The following is a 15,351-nucleotide window of genomic DNA, read 5'->3' on the forward strand; positions in this document are numbered from 1 at the left end:
AGAGCAGGCTTCTCTTTCATTTTTACCTAAAAACGAAAAAACTGGAGAGCTCGTAAGAGGGCTTAAGCTCTCACTGAACTTGAACCCATCACACGCGATCCCCCCGATGGAGTAGGCTAGTCGACATTGTCCAAACTTAGCTCCCACAGTTCCGAACGGTCTGAAGACCATGGCCGCTCATCCACATTGAAAATGTGCCTCATGTCTAATCGCGACTTTTCCATGAACCATCACCTTCCAATGTGACCCCAAAAAATACAACCACACTAACAACCAATGAAAATATCGCATTAAACGCGGTAATAAATTATTGCACGTCTAATGGCTTTCAACACATTCCGCATTGCTACTTTATGTTTCTTCGATTTACATATAAAAATTACTACCTACTATGTTGCAAGATTGCCTTACAAGGTTTTCAGTTGCAAAGCCCATATTACAACTTTTTCCCATGGTAATCCATCATGCTACGTTTATTATTATAAAACAAATCGTAACTTCTCCATATAAGAAATATTATATGTCTAATTGCTAAGTATTGTTAAATTGCTTTTGCTAATTAATTGGCGCATTCAGGAGCTATAAGTCGTTTTCCTTATTACGATGGTGTGTAATAAAATGGGGTATTATCGTAATGAAATTTGTCATTTGCGCATTTAGCAGGAAATCCCGTAACGATATTAACGCGTTAACATTTTTTGAAAGTATTTTACATGTAAAGACCTTTGAACTTAAACAGCAAGTTGAAAATCGGATTCAAATTTCGCTCTATGCCACAGGCCTCCGGCTCTAAAGCGCAGACTCCTCACCTCCTCACTCCGCTCCCACCCCACACACTCAACTCTCGGTCCGATCCGAATTAACGATCTTGCGCATCATCCCGGCCATATTGAATCTCCGACAGTGCTGCTCCCTTTGCGGCGATTTTAACCGCAAATTTCGCGTTTTTCCACTAAGCACCCCCGATTTTCCACTAACGACGTCTTCTGTGGGTGTTCGCGAAGGTATTCCACCAGGTTTCCTGGGTGAAATGGGTTTGGAAGAGTTAAAAATGGCCGAAAACCGGGGAAATGGGAGACGCGAGTCGATTGCGTAATGGCCGCGGTGTGTTTGAAGCCGGCGTGCAACATGGCCCCAGGTAGCATGTGCAGACGAAAATGGACAGATTGAATGATAGTTGGGAGTTTTGTGGGTGTGAATGGGCAGTAATTAGTTGATTTTGAATTTAGAGACAATTTACCATTCGCGTAAATGATGAAGCAATAATAAACAGTCCCAAGGTTCACCAAGCAGTGGCACAAACAAAAGGGAGAAGCCAAAGAAACCGCAATAGGAAGATTAGAATCTAACCCATGAACTTTATACGTGTGCATGCAAATATTTATTTATTTATGTATTTATTTCAGTGTGTAAGTTGGCTGGCAGGATAAGTAATGTATTTGCCTGCGTGTACGTAGTCGCATAATTCAAAATGACAACTCTATTTTACTCCGGGTGGATATTGCGATGCAAATTTTTATTCTCTTGTCGAAACGAGTGTTTTATGTGGTAAATATTTATGAGAGAGTGAGGAATGCTGAGTGGTACCATATGGTTCGTTTGAACAATTAGATCCTCCGAAATCTCAGCCGAGCGGGTTTCCAATTGTCGGAATTTCGAGAACGAATTAAATGATCTCAATATAAGGAATTTCAGTAGATCCACGGGGCAAATAATTTTTTTATCATTTTTTTTTTTGGTTTTTAGGAAACTGGAAATTTGGTACCACGAAAGTGGCCATAAGGATAGAAACTCTTAATATTGCGGTGACTCTTCCTTGCGCGTTGCGCTTTCAAAGTTATTTGTGCACTGCTGTTACTAAGGGGTCTGTGCTTTTAAAATATACATTAAAGTTTGATCTCAGTAATTCGTGTGTAACATCAATAATAAAAATAAAACATCAATGCTACCTAAAATACGGAGACCTGTTTATATAACCAGTGAAACATAACATTTATTCCGAGTTTTATTTGATATTTGGTGGTGTATCGTCCTCTCTCAATAATTAAACGACACCTGTCGTTCATGCAATAAACAAGTTTTCTGCAAACTTCCGCAGACATTAATTTCCATTCTTCTTCCAAAGCTTCAAATAAATGTCTGAGATTACGTGTTTTTTCCTATGCGATATTTATCTTTCGAGGAGTTTCCAGAGACGTTCGATCGGGTTAAGATCAGGACTGCGTGACGGCCAGTCCATTTTAGGGATACGATTTTCTTCAAACCTATGTTTAACCAGCCTTTTTGTACGTTATGAACCATTGTCTTGTTGAAAACTGCGAAGACGGAGGCATTTCCCACTCGGCAAACCAAAATGGTTTTGTAAGATGTCCTTGTACATGAACTGGCCCATAGTCCCTTCTATTTTAATTAACGGCCCAACCCCAGACGCAAAAACACACCCCCGAACCGTGACACATTCACCGCCATGTTTTATAGTGGGCAGCTGGTACTTGAGGTTGAGTTCCGCGTTCTTGCGACGCTTTACCTATCAAATACCATAACTACCAAATAACTGAAATCTACCTTTCGTCGCGGCACAAGGCAATATTCCACTTTTCTTGCAAACAGCTGAGGTGGTTCTAGGCCAATGCAAGTGGAACTTTCCGATTACTTTTTGGAAATGACAGTTTTCTTAACAGCAATACTCCCCCTAGGAAACCTCCAACTACCAAGTTTCTCCGCAACGTTCGATTCGACACCGCATTGAAGTGCTCTTCAGCAAGACATATTTAAATGTCCATCCAAGTTAGTAGCGGACTTTTTCCGACATCTTGTTTATTAATTTTTCTGTATTTCGTGGATAGTCTTCAGGCCTGCCTGGCATTGGAAAATTATTTACCGCACCACGTTCACGAAAATGCTTTAATATTTGCGGTATAGTGCCTTTGGGGACATTTAAAGCCTTAGAAATATCGCTGTACTGCTGTTCATTGCTAAATAAATTAAAAAACGTGTTTTAGTTTTCGAGATAAATAACGCTCTAGAATTGTCGTTATTGAGCTCTATTGCGTACTATGCACAAATTTTTACACAGAACTATTTTTTTCTTTACCAAAAATTCCAAAAAGTTCCCAAATTTTTGTCCGCAGTCTATTTTTGTTCATACGTCTATTCTACATCAAATTCCAATAAATATCAATAACCAAGGAAGGCGGAGGGGTATTAAAAGTCGAATTTATTTTATGTTTCAAATTGTGCCTGTTGGTTAACAAAAAAAGCGATATTTATAGTTTTGATATTTAGAGCCACTGCTGTATTTGAAAGGGCCTTAAAAAGTGTACGGAAAAATTACGATTTTTGTCCCAAAAAACGCTCTTACGCATTAACCATGGCCATCAAAAGGGCATTTTCCGTTGTTTGCCCATTCAATTGATTTTCCCCTTGCAGGCCGTGAAATTCAATTTTCTCATTACTTTCCTACTACATTGTCTTCAATCTTGGCGTCCACCTCTCCATGTGACATCAATTAAGCACTTATCGTCAGACATTTCATATTAAAACTGGAGACCATTTCGAGACCGCAGTTCCAGTTCAAGGTTCATTAAAAGGGGGACCACTGGGCCACCGCAGTAAAAACGATTTCAAAACCTTCAAAACACTTTAGTTATACCACTGGGCCTCCATAAAACGATATGCAGCGTCAAGCGCGGTCGTGATCGCTAGAAATGCACGGGAAAGTATCTCGAAAACCGTTAGAGGGACGAGTTCGGAATTCGCGAAAGAATCGAATTTGAAAAATATCGATTTTTTACGCCTCGGCGAAACGTAGGCGATGCCGGCTGCAAAGGGGTATGTTTAATGCACCCTGTATACTATGGTAAAACGTTTTACGGCACACTTCGCGGCAATTTGACCGGTGAGCCGACAGGTTACCAGCGCCCTTCGAAATAAAATGTTTATAATAACCGAAAACCTCTTACTCTCGCTACCACAATTAATTCTTTCAAATCTTGGCACTAAAACAATTATCATCCTTCACCAGTATGCATATTTCACAAGTAATTAGCACATACCTCTCGAAAAACACTCTTGGCAGCCCAAATCCGATGCACCCACCATAAACTTAGCACCTCGAGACTTATATCCTCAAAAGATCCCAAAAAGCCACTCGACGACGCATTTAGCACCGCTCTGTCATATTTATTAGCAAAAACGAAAGAAAAAAACAATCACACATCACAATCGCATGCAACACAGAAAAATCTACATCATCCTTTAAGTGGTTATTTTCGGACTAACGGGTGTCGCCGACGTCCTCGGGGGTTCTCGTACCGTTTCTGGGGGACAAAAGGGGCTGCAAAGCAATAGTAATTAGACCAACAGGTGAAAGCTTTTTTTTATGGGGAAGAGAAAGTTCGAGACAGGCCAAAAAGAACCCCACGTAATAAAAGAGCCTTATAGGAACCGTCGGGCCTAAAAGGTTAGTAGTGTGTTGATGCGTCTGTGGGTGTGATGAGTGATAGTTTTGTGTCCGAAAGCCCAACATAAGGTAGGAACACTTGCAAATGAATTCGCATTGAATTCAACACTGAAAATTAACACTGAATGAAAGTCTTGGCACTATGCTGTATACTTTTTGCGTGACGCAACCTCGTTAGCACTGTCTGGATGTTATCTAGCAACGTTTAATTCAATTTAAGCACTCATATTAGGAATAAACAGCCAATCCACCATATAATTAAAGCGCCATAAGAGGCGTCGCGCATCGCATTATATAATCAGCTTTAATAACATTATTTCATTAAAATTCATATAAATGTGAGCCAGTACTCCCGGTTCGCGTCATATTTACGGCTCTGGTACTATCATGAAGATCGAGAATATATAAGTTATTAGAATCGGTATTTAAACAGAGGATCAAGTTTAGATCTCCTCGTAGATTGTGCGTGGAAGACTGGGTAATTATTCACGTGTGTGTGTGCGAGTATGCACATTAAGACTGAGTTTTATTCTCCCGGGGAATGGTCCGTTTCATTACAAGATTGCATATTCAAATGGTTGAGTGGCACATAAAAATTGTCCTGAGCAAAGTGCGAATGTCTTCAGGAAAGGTGAAACGACCCAAAATGAGCGCTCGTTTAAGTCTTGGGGGACCGGTTGGGAGCTGCAACGGGGAGATTCGGCAGTGTCTGCAATAAAATATATGGATTTCCAGGCTTGGAGGCTAAAGTTCTTTGGTGAGAGTTGACGACTGTGATCACACTCGTGGACGCATGCCAGGCGTTTCTCGTAGAGATTGAACGTTTGGGCACCTTCGGTACAGCTCGCACCCGCGCGAATAAATAGATTTTGACGTGCGCCCCTGACGGACGAATCGAATTATCGCACCGAAGACGCTGTGTCTCCTCTCGAAATGAACGTTCATGAGTGGCGAGGCGTGCCCGGAAACACAGTTTTAATATACTGAAACCCATCTACCCCGGTAATAGATTTTTGATGGTTTTCACAGCAGGAACCCGAGCCTGGTACACCTCTGGTTGTTCTGCTAAACTCAAATCTTAGCGATTTTAAATGCAATTTTGAACTGAAAATGTGCAGTAATTTCTCTCTCCCTCTAGTATTTTACGTACCATTAATTACATTTCCATGTATTAAATTACAGTTTATGCTTTCAAAATATGTATAAATGGTAGCGCGTTTTGCTCCTAAAGACATTTTTTATTTTCACCTGGCAGAAAATGGATTTGGGATACCTTAAGCTTCAGCGGTGTGCTACGCCCCTGGCTAGTTCACGCAGAAATTGTAAGTATCTCATCATATTAAAAAAACTCTCGAAAAATACTATAATCGATATTTTAACATGCCCATAAAGACGGTTTTATAATTTTTTAATCATATATTTATTAAAACGATTTAACGCTCTGCAACCTTCCTCTAGCATCCATCTGGTTAATTTACTTATCACAGTAAATTAAATTTCAGCGTATTAAAATTGCAGCTTAAGCTTTCGAAATGTGTGATGGTCAGTGGCGTAACTCGACCTTGGAGAGGTTTTTTTTTTTCTTATCGATTTGACCCTCAGCAATCTGCACCTGCTACAATTAAGTTTCTGCCCATTTTAAAATGTCGCGTAGCTCTTGAAATATGTAACAATCATTGACGTAATTGGCTCTTAAAGGTTTGCGAGCAGGGGCACTATCAACTCTAATGTGGGCCTATTTAGGGTAAGTACAGAAGGGCGCCCTAGGGGAAAACGGAAGGTTTGTGGACCTTGAAATTAAAAAAAAAAAAAACTTCCACTTATCTCTGCCTAATATACAGTACTGGCCATAATTATTGCGACTTCTAAAATTGAGCTATATTTTTGTTTAAGTCGAAGGGATGAGTGCGCCATCTTGTACATACATCCTTTACTGAACTACCTTTACTTATCAGAGAAAAGGAATGCACTATCGCTTCTTATATTCGCTAGTGTAAACAAATTGTGTCTCTATGGTGGCCATAACAATTGCGACTAAGTTGTTTTGGTTAAATAATTAACTACAACAAAGAAAAATAAAACAAATTTTCAATATTAGGCGCAACATCCTTTGGACTTCACGACACCCGCCGTTCTATTTGGCATAGAATTAATTAATCTCTCAATTATAGCTGGATCCGTTCCTGGTCAAGTTTTTGATAGTAATTCGAATGGGTCCGTGGCATTTTTTACATTTCGATCCGGAATTTTCTGGTCCAAGATTTCCAATAAGTTTTCAATTTGATTGAGATCAGGACTTTGGGACGGCCACTCCGTAACAGGCATTTTTTGCTTTTCTAACTTCTCTTTAAACCAATTTGGAAGGATATTTTGGATAGTTATCGTGTTGAGAGGTGAACGTTTAAGGGGTTTCAAAACGATCCTCGAAATGTGTCTGCATATATCTTGTCCATTTTTTCCACAATATTACGTCGAGGACCCACACCATATGACGGAAAGCGCCCCCACACCATTACATATCTTCCGCCATGTTTCACAGTGGGACAGGGGTGTTTTAGACCTTTAGGTCGCCTTACGTGAACCACACCATCGCGCCTAAATGAATTAAACCAAGGACTCGTCACCAGGCACGCCCTTTTCCAATCATTTGGTGTCCAGCGAATGCGGCTCGAGCAGAGACTTTTTGGCAGGTGTATGACTATTTAAGCCATTTTCACAAAGTCTTCGTCTTATCGTTCGACTTGAAAGGAAAGATGGTCCCGCTAGGTCGATTTCACCCGAGGTTTTCGTTGAAAATAGGAAACACGACTTATTTTCGCAATATTTGAAATATTTCGGGTCAATTCCGTGGTCTACCAGCGTTTTTTGACGGTCTGTAGTACTACCGGGGAACGAATTGTTTGATGGTTCTCGGCACTGTCGACTTATGAAGTTGTCGATTGCTGGCTATTTCCACCTGCCTCAGACAGTTCTTATGAAAATTTATCGCTCCGGCGCTAATTTCGTCCCTTTTCTTTTATTTCGAGCCGTGGCGGGAAATTCACTGAATAACAGCCGAAACGAGTGCGACAACTGAGAAGCCGAAATTTCTCGAAAATACACGAAAAAGTGAATAGTTGCGATAATTTCGACCGGCGCAGAAACACAGTTCGTTTACGCCAGTGAATATAATAAAAGTTGATACGTTCCTTCTCTCCGAGGTGGTTCAAAGAAGGACGCGACTACAGGGTGGCGCACTCGTCCCTTCGATTCAAGCGAAAGGGCGAGTCAACTTTAAAAGGCGCAATGGCTAGGGCCCGCGCTGTACGTTGGGACTCACGCTCGTCCGGTGAATCCTGCTCGGTCCACAACTGGTACGTTTTCCTTCTATCCTCTAACGAAACTCACTAGCTCTAAACAAGTGACCCAATAACCCCTAAGTCTTTTTAGATGGACTTCGACAGAGACATGCAAAAACAAATAACGGTAATGTAGGGACTTACCTTTATAATAGCCTGAAATCAAAAGAAAAGCAAAAGTTAGAAACATTGAAAGCAAAGCAAACTTAACATTAAAAGCATGCCAATAAGCACAAAGCAAAAGAGAAGATATAGAACAGATAACCAACAAGGGCTCAATTCCTTATACTGATGTTGCCTAATAATTGACCGCTTATTGATTGGTGTACTGTGAATGGTAGAAGCATACAAAGGAACTGACTTTATTAGTATGCATCCACTTATGTGATACTATTAAAAAAGGCCGTGATTAATGACTTCTCTTACATCAATACCAGTCAACAGGTTTTTTTGCAACCTGCACATGATACGGTAAATAAAACTGCAATCCGCACAATATTTATGGGACATGTCGCCAACTGTGATCCTCAACGTTTTATTATGCAACTTTAATATTTTTTATCTGCCCTCTAATCGGCCATTTTATTTAACAAAAAAAACCTCTTTATCAATTCCAAGTCTGCTGACTGCGACCAGTATCGAACATTGTTTATGTTATTGCTTGTCTCCTCTGCTGGCAAGTTTGCTGCCGATGAAATTCAATATTGTCTGGGAATTTGCTGTTCGTGTGTGGAAGAGTTTTTAAGGAAGTCTCCAGACCAAATTAAATGAGCCTCTAAGCGCAACAGAGCCGTGATGCATGTTCGGGATAAAAAAGATTAACATAGCAGGAGTGCAAAGAAGAGTCTGGTTAAAGCCCGATAAACAACCCAAGGCTGACAGGCTTTAATTACTGAATCAAACGTGCATTTCTCGGACGGTTGTTAAAGACAATTTCAATTAATTTGCATTCGATATCCTCCTTTTAGTCCGTTGAGGTGGACGGAAATTTAGAGTGCGCCGAATGCATGCGTCTCGAATACGTTCTGATCCCCACAGGGCCGGACTGGGTCACCGCGAGTTTGTCCATTTCGCGAGGCGAATTTCGCGGTACGGCGCTGTGTAAATTGAAAATCGGGTAGATATAACGCGTGGCTTCAGCTGGTTCTAAAGCTATGCAAATGCGGAATCGGTAGCTGGTTTAATCTTGATCTAGAGGGAGAGACTAGTCGTAAAGTTGTCTACTTGCTCTTTTCGCGAAATTTCTTAGTTACATTAACCTATGCACCCCTGCGAAGAGATAAATTTGCAGGCAAACAATCGTTTAACAACGGAAACGTCCAAAGAGGAGGCAGTCAATTTCTGGAATTCTATATAGAAGGGAAGCAGTAAATAAATGATAGAAGTGAGTCGGATGGGAGAAGAAATCAACTGCGAATTCGCCACAGTTGATAGCGAAGAAGAAAGGGCATGACCAGTGTCGTTGTTGTCGCTATTGTTTCGTTGCCGAATCGGGACCAGAATCCTCTCGAACGTCCGCTTTAATCGCCGAACTGCTAGAATACAGCATGCAGAGCGACAGCTATGAAATACTGCAGTGCAACAAACGAGAAGCACATCCAGAAATTCCTTCTGGTTTCTGGAAATATCTTCTAGGAGCAATAAACAATTTCGAATCTGAATTTCCGGAGACGCAAGCTCGGAAAACTATCCTCAGAAGGGAGCGAAATAAACTATAAAACGTCACAGATACAAACTACAGAGAGTCTTTTTTAAAAGTGAAAATCTTGAAAATTATGACTGAAATGGAAAAATCCGGAAATACCATTACGATGGGGGATGACGAACGAGGGTATGATGAACTCACTGCTTGAGGGCGGAATTCCAGAAACTTTGGTACCATTGAAAAGCTCTTTGAAAATGCGTTCCGTTGGTACGTACGACCGTGCTCTTGCTATTAAAAAAAAATAACTTGGGCATCTAGCATCTGGCTGAGGGCAGTGCCTTCATCGCACCCTCAATGGACGTCCCCCATCACATCATGGTACACGTGTTTTTGGATTTTTCCACTGCCAGCACAATTTTGCAGACTGATACTTTTTAAAAAAACTCACCCTGTCTATGCTAGACCAGATTCCGGGTGTTCCGATTCAACTGGACGGAAAATGACGAGGGGAAACGTGATGTCGATGGAGAGATAGGGGCGACAATTAAAAATATTTGCACTATACCCCGGGGCATAAAATCTTGACTATTCCATGGGGTTAGTAAATAATGGTGTCGCCAATGGGGGACACACTAGGAAGAAATAGTACGTTTTTGAGTTGAGAGCGGAAATGAGCATTAAAGAATGCCATTTGCTTGCGAGATGCTGCACACACACACACTGAACTTGGTGCATTCATGTCACCGATCTCATGGAGGTGACGTCGGGAAGTGAAGGTGCAAGGAAAAGAAATTTTGAAACGACAAAATACACCATGTCCCATTTTGAAGCTTTGAAAACCGAACAAATTGAAAAATTAACGCTCGTTGGACTGGTGATAAACGTATATCTCAGGAACTTCCGCGAAATCTGCACGGTCAGTTTAATGGGAAAAAAATCCCAAAAAGTTTTTACGCAATCTCCTTCCAATCGTCTTTACCTCACCATCTCGGTGCTTCTCGGATACCTCCCCGTGTGGTCTCACTCCATTCTTGTTTTTTTTTCCCAATGGAAACACACACACTACTCGTACCTATACTCAAATTGGTGCAGCATGCATTACGTAGCCATAACAACGCATTTGCATTCCCCCAATTGCATACGGAGAGGCTCAATGCCAAAAGCTCCGACTGCATAGAGAAGTGGAGAAAATCTAGGCAAAGCTTCTTCTTAAATCGCAGTTTCGCGTTATTTAGACCTCCATTTTGGAATTTTATGCGCCCTTACAAATTACAAAAGTGGTTTCATCACGTTGAAACGCGGCTAACTGCTAATCTACGCCGCGAGGGGCCCCTTTAACTGCTTTAGCTCTTTTATGAGCTTTTCGTTGCCTACGGTTTTAGGGCGGATTTTCCCGCGGATTTATAGCCGTAGCTGACCACCGGAATCTGAGGAAACTAGCGGCAACGTGGCCTGATCGAGAAGTAAATAATTCTGGTTTTAAATCCTTCTCCTTTCTCAGAGTAAAACCCAGACAGACTCGCTGAATAATTTACACAGGGTGATTTATTTCGTATACAACGGCGTGCCCAACAATGCCGGCCAAAAATGTTGCTAAAATCTGGTCGAGGCAAAAAATCGTCTTCTTTTCATGCATTGCTAAGTTATGCTGTGCAGAAGAAGATGTCTTTTTTAACCGCCCTCGGTTGTTGGCGTTTAAGGCGCGGTTTTTCGTACCTCCAGATAATCCTGCCGCTTATGAAATTTGGCCCGCAAAATCCAGTTTAATATAGCTCGTTATTATTATGTGTGGGACCGGCCTAAGCGCCCTTTTCGTCATTTTATTAAACGAGGGACTCGGCCCATACAAGAGCTAATTTAGAGTTAATTTGTTCTTGTTGGTTCTTTTATAATGCGCTTCATGTATGTGGCCGACGAACATCATGATGAAATTTGTGAAATATCGCTCTAGGTTAATGGTGATTGGTTTATGGGGCCATAACTCACGGAAGTGTGATTAAAAACTGCGTGTACCCAGTTGAGATTTTTTTTCGCTTTGCTTCACTACTACCCGAGTACCGTATAGTATATTTACGTAGCCGAGCCAATTTCCCACAGAAGATCGTACTTACTTATCGGCACCAGCATCGGATTACCGGATCCAATTACACGAGGAACATATATAAAGCGAACGAAATCAAGAAATAATTCTCAACCTGATAGCCATCGACTATAGCTACTTGCAGAGCGCGTGTGCGCTTTTTTGCTATAACGGTTAATTAGAGTATGTCCTGGGGCTCATTTGCACCCCCCTTTACCCAGAAAAATCCTTAAGTGCTCCCACAATGCTTTCATGGGAGAGCAACGGCACAAATCCTTCCGGAAATACACGTCCAAGCTCCAAAACCATATTTTCGATAATGCATTATTGGACGAATCTACGTGCAATAGAGCCCATCATCTTTGATGGAAAAGTTTACGTCACGAGCGGAGGGAGGCGCGATTCCCCTGAAGGGATGATGCTCATTATATCCGGGTACAATACTATATGTTGTCCGCGGATAAACATCCGTATTCGCGGGCAATTAGATCGAACTCTCATTTAAATACCAGCAGAAGCCATTCTTGTGTGTCTTTAACCTTAAATCCCGTGCGTAAGACGGCCACAAGTAAATCAGCTTTTCTTGGTCTCATTTCCTGCTTTACGTGAAAAAACTTAGAGGCGCGGCCGCAAAAGGGTCCGAATGTAAATGAGAGGAGGGTGTAAGACAAAGGGGCGAAACGGGACGCAGAGAACACCTTCCGTCACGCTCGGTAGCATCAATCATATCTTCGACGGGCTCTGTAGCATAAAGCTCATACCTAAAACGTTTGCTTCTTTGTAGATTTTAGGTGCGTCTTCCACGTCCTTCACTCTTAACGAGAGTTCGGTTGATATACTGTCTGTCACCATTTCAGAAAATTGATTCGTCCCCATTACGGCGAACTTCGGCGCTTCCGCAGCTTTAGCTGGTACTGATTCGTTAAGAATTCCACACATGATGAACTAAAATTTCAATTTGGTCCGCTTCATCCCGAACAGTTGCTTCCTTGCTTTTAATATTTTTACCACAAAACCAGTTTTTGAGCAGAGCAGTCCGTAATTATAAACCAATTTTACATCAATTCATCTCGAGGTAAAACTCCGCTGATGGACGAATGGGGATGATTTCATTTTTTGAATGTTCGATAATTACTGCGGTTATTCTTTTCTCAAGTTAAACAACCTTTAAGCGGGTTCCGTTACTTCAAATCAATTAATCTCGATGATGAAGGATGGGAATTGTTTCATTTCTCGAATGTTCGATGATTGTTGCGGTTACCGTTTTTTAAAGTAAAAAGACCCTTGAATCGGTGCCATTCCCCCTATAATTCAATCAAGCTCCCATCCAGCGATATAAATTCAAAAACTGTTCCAATATTAGCAGATTTATCGTTGCGTGACCGGTTCGTTTCTTCGCCGGCCTGAATATGCATTATTTCGTCTTTTGCGGAGACTTTTGGTATTTTAAGTTCGTTGTTAATTCCAGAATGGCAGCTGCAAGACTTATGGCTTACTCTAACTCCTTTTAGCAAGTCCCTTGTCACTTGTCCCCTGGCTTTGCAGCAAAATGAAAAGCCTTATCTGTGACACGCCGGATAAAATGTGGCCTTTTGGTTGCATTTTCATAAATTATTCATTTGTATGTTTTGTAGTAGGCATTCTTGTAGGTTATATCCGTTGCGGGGACTACGTGCGAATTTTATTAAAACATACGTCCACTATTAGTGTAAGAGAATACCAATAATTGTTATTGTCCTTTCGTTTTCGAATACGTACACATTTTCAGTTTTCTTAAGGGAGGCGACTCGCAGGGGTGGACTGGGGGGCGGCTGAGCCCCGCAGCTTTGCAGAAATTATGTACGAGGCTCTGGGAGCAATAAGTCCTGGAATGGGACGTGCCAGACAGAGCAGTCCCGGTATTATATACGAAGGAACTTGAGCGGGAGATCGGGAATTCCCCAGGCGATCGTCTATTGGAATGAGACAATGAGACACTACGTCTTAAATTGTTATCTGAACGAAGAAAGTTCATTAGTTGGCTTCGGGGTAAACACTCCCACTGAACCGATTGCTCTTAGCATTTGCAGTTTTGAGGATGATTTAAAAAGGTCTTGAATCAAAAGAAAATGGCCGTTTTTGTTATGGAAAAGAACGCAGGAAAAAGGGAACGTACGTACAGGATGATTTAGGGTTATTTGACGGGCTAAATCCGCTTGATTTACGACGGTAATTTAATGGCGGAACAGATATTTGTAGAAAATAAATATAATTTAGTCGGCGGAGGAAAAGCACGTTGCATATATACCCGAATGTATGTGAGATATGATACGTTATTTAGGAGCACGCACGCGAAACACCGGCTTGATTTATCTGAGAAACTGTGGAGAGAAAGAGCACATCCGCCGGATATAGGTAGACAAAACAACGGGTTGAAGTCTTATTTTTAAGTTTTGGGCTGCAGAAGTGCGACAGTCAACACACTTTAAGAACCGTAAGCGGCCACTGGTGCAAAAACCCACATCTGAATGCACCAAACATGTTTTTTTGAACCACTTCTCTTTATGAAGGTTTAACATTTTGACTTTAGGCGTTTTCAATTTCGAATGGAACACCAGACGCAGAACAAGTAGGTTGACAATTTAATTCCGAACGTTGAAGCGTTTACAACTCTATTGCTTTTCGGCATTTTCACGACGCAGTGGACCGAAAATTTTTGCGAATAACACGCACGTTATTGAACGATTAGTAATTTTTTTTTAACGCGTGAGCGTAATAAATGCGTTAATGAAATTAAGGCGTAGCGCGCACTTGCGATTAAAAAAATACAAGCTGTTAAGTGTTGCAACTCGCTCCATTTTTGTTGCGGCTCGATCGTCGCAGGTTAAAATGGAACATTCATATTACCATAAATCTGCACGCATTCGCGGTTTTTTTTTTAATAGCAGCTTTAATATTTTTTGGCGCTTTGGCAACCAAAGTGAGTTTAGTTTTGAATTTCAACTGTAATAACGTACCCTTCATGCGGCCATTTGAATCGCCATTTTTTGGTAATGCATTGGGCACCGCCAGATTTCTGAATTCCAGAATATCTTCTTCATACCGGATCGCACTCGGCCAGTACCATGAATCGTATTCATTATACAGCCCCATCGGTTTCATTACCGTCACCATTGAGGGATCATCCGGTGTATGTATGTATATAGTCCAACCGGGTTATAAAGAGCACAAGGAAACCAGAGATTCTGTTCGCTATATCCGGGCTTTCGTTATATCATATTTTACTTAATATGACCATACACATACTGTGTTCGCCTTGGCTGACGCTAACTGCATCCACTTAAAAGGTGGTTGATTAGAAGTGCGAACTAAACCTAGACATATGCAAATTAATTTTGTACAATGCCACATGGGCATCCACGAATATTTAGAATACTCAAGTTTCAACATCCAATACTGGTAAAATGCAGCTAATGCAGGCCAAAATCGTGCAAAATAAATACGTGGGGATCCCCCGGTGTCGAGATCACCCCGACAAAAAGGCACCCTAAAAATAGCCTAATAAATACTTCAGCGTGGTCCGTTTAATAGACATGGTTCGTTATATTTGAACAAGGGTTACACGTAATTAAATAGACAATTTGTACATTCTTGACATTTAGTTCGTTAATAACGACAATTCGTCATAACCTGGGCTCCCTATACCTGAGTTTGAGTGTATGTAGCACTCACCATAACCTTATTATATAAGCCAAAAGCTTTTGTCTTAAGGTGAGAGGCCGGTCCTCCAAAAACTGGAGACATCTAATTTTGCAAAAGCCTTCTTACCTGTTTTTATACGGTTCCC

General features: G+C 41.3%; 1 protein-coding gene and 1 long non-coding RNA gene across 7 annotated transcripts in view; one reads left to right on the top strand and one right to left on the bottom strand.

Moving 5' to 3' along the window:
* Positions 1–15,351, top strand: part of LOC136345992 (uncharacterized) — a 151,464-nt gene that overhangs the window by 94,087 nt on the left and 42,026 nt on the right. The window contains exon 1 of one of the 4 annotated variants that reach the window (XR_010733235.1): positions 1,064–1,138. The exons of the other annotated variants lie outside the window; for them this stretch is intronic. This is a non-coding gene — a long non-coding RNA (uncharacterized lncRNA). Of the gene's footprint in view, positions 1–1,063; positions 1,139–15,351 lie in introns of those variants that run through there. 4 annotated transcript variants of the gene reach the window in all.
* Positions 1–15,351, bottom strand: part of LOC136345991 (homeotic protein ultrabithorax-like) — a 116,463-nt gene that overhangs the window by 66,289 nt on the left and 34,823 nt on the right. For 2 of the 3 annotated variants that reach the window (XM_066294803.1, XM_066294806.1), the window contains exon 2: positions 7,945–7,956. The exons of the other annotated variant lie outside the window; for it this stretch is intronic. In XM_066294803.1, coding sequence (XP_066150900.1) covers positions 7,945–7,956 — 12 coding nt within the window. The remainder of the gene's footprint in view (positions 1–7,944; positions 7,957–15,351) is intronic. 3 annotated transcript variants of the gene reach the window in all.

The sequence above is a fragment of the Euwallacea fornicatus genome, chromosome 21 (genome assembly GCF_040115645.1).
Source record: "Euwallacea fornicatus isolate EFF26 chromosome 21, ASM4011564v1, whole genome shotgun sequence".
NCBI lineage: Eukaryota > Metazoa > Arthropoda > Insecta > Coleoptera > Curculionidae > Euwallacea > Euwallacea fornicatus.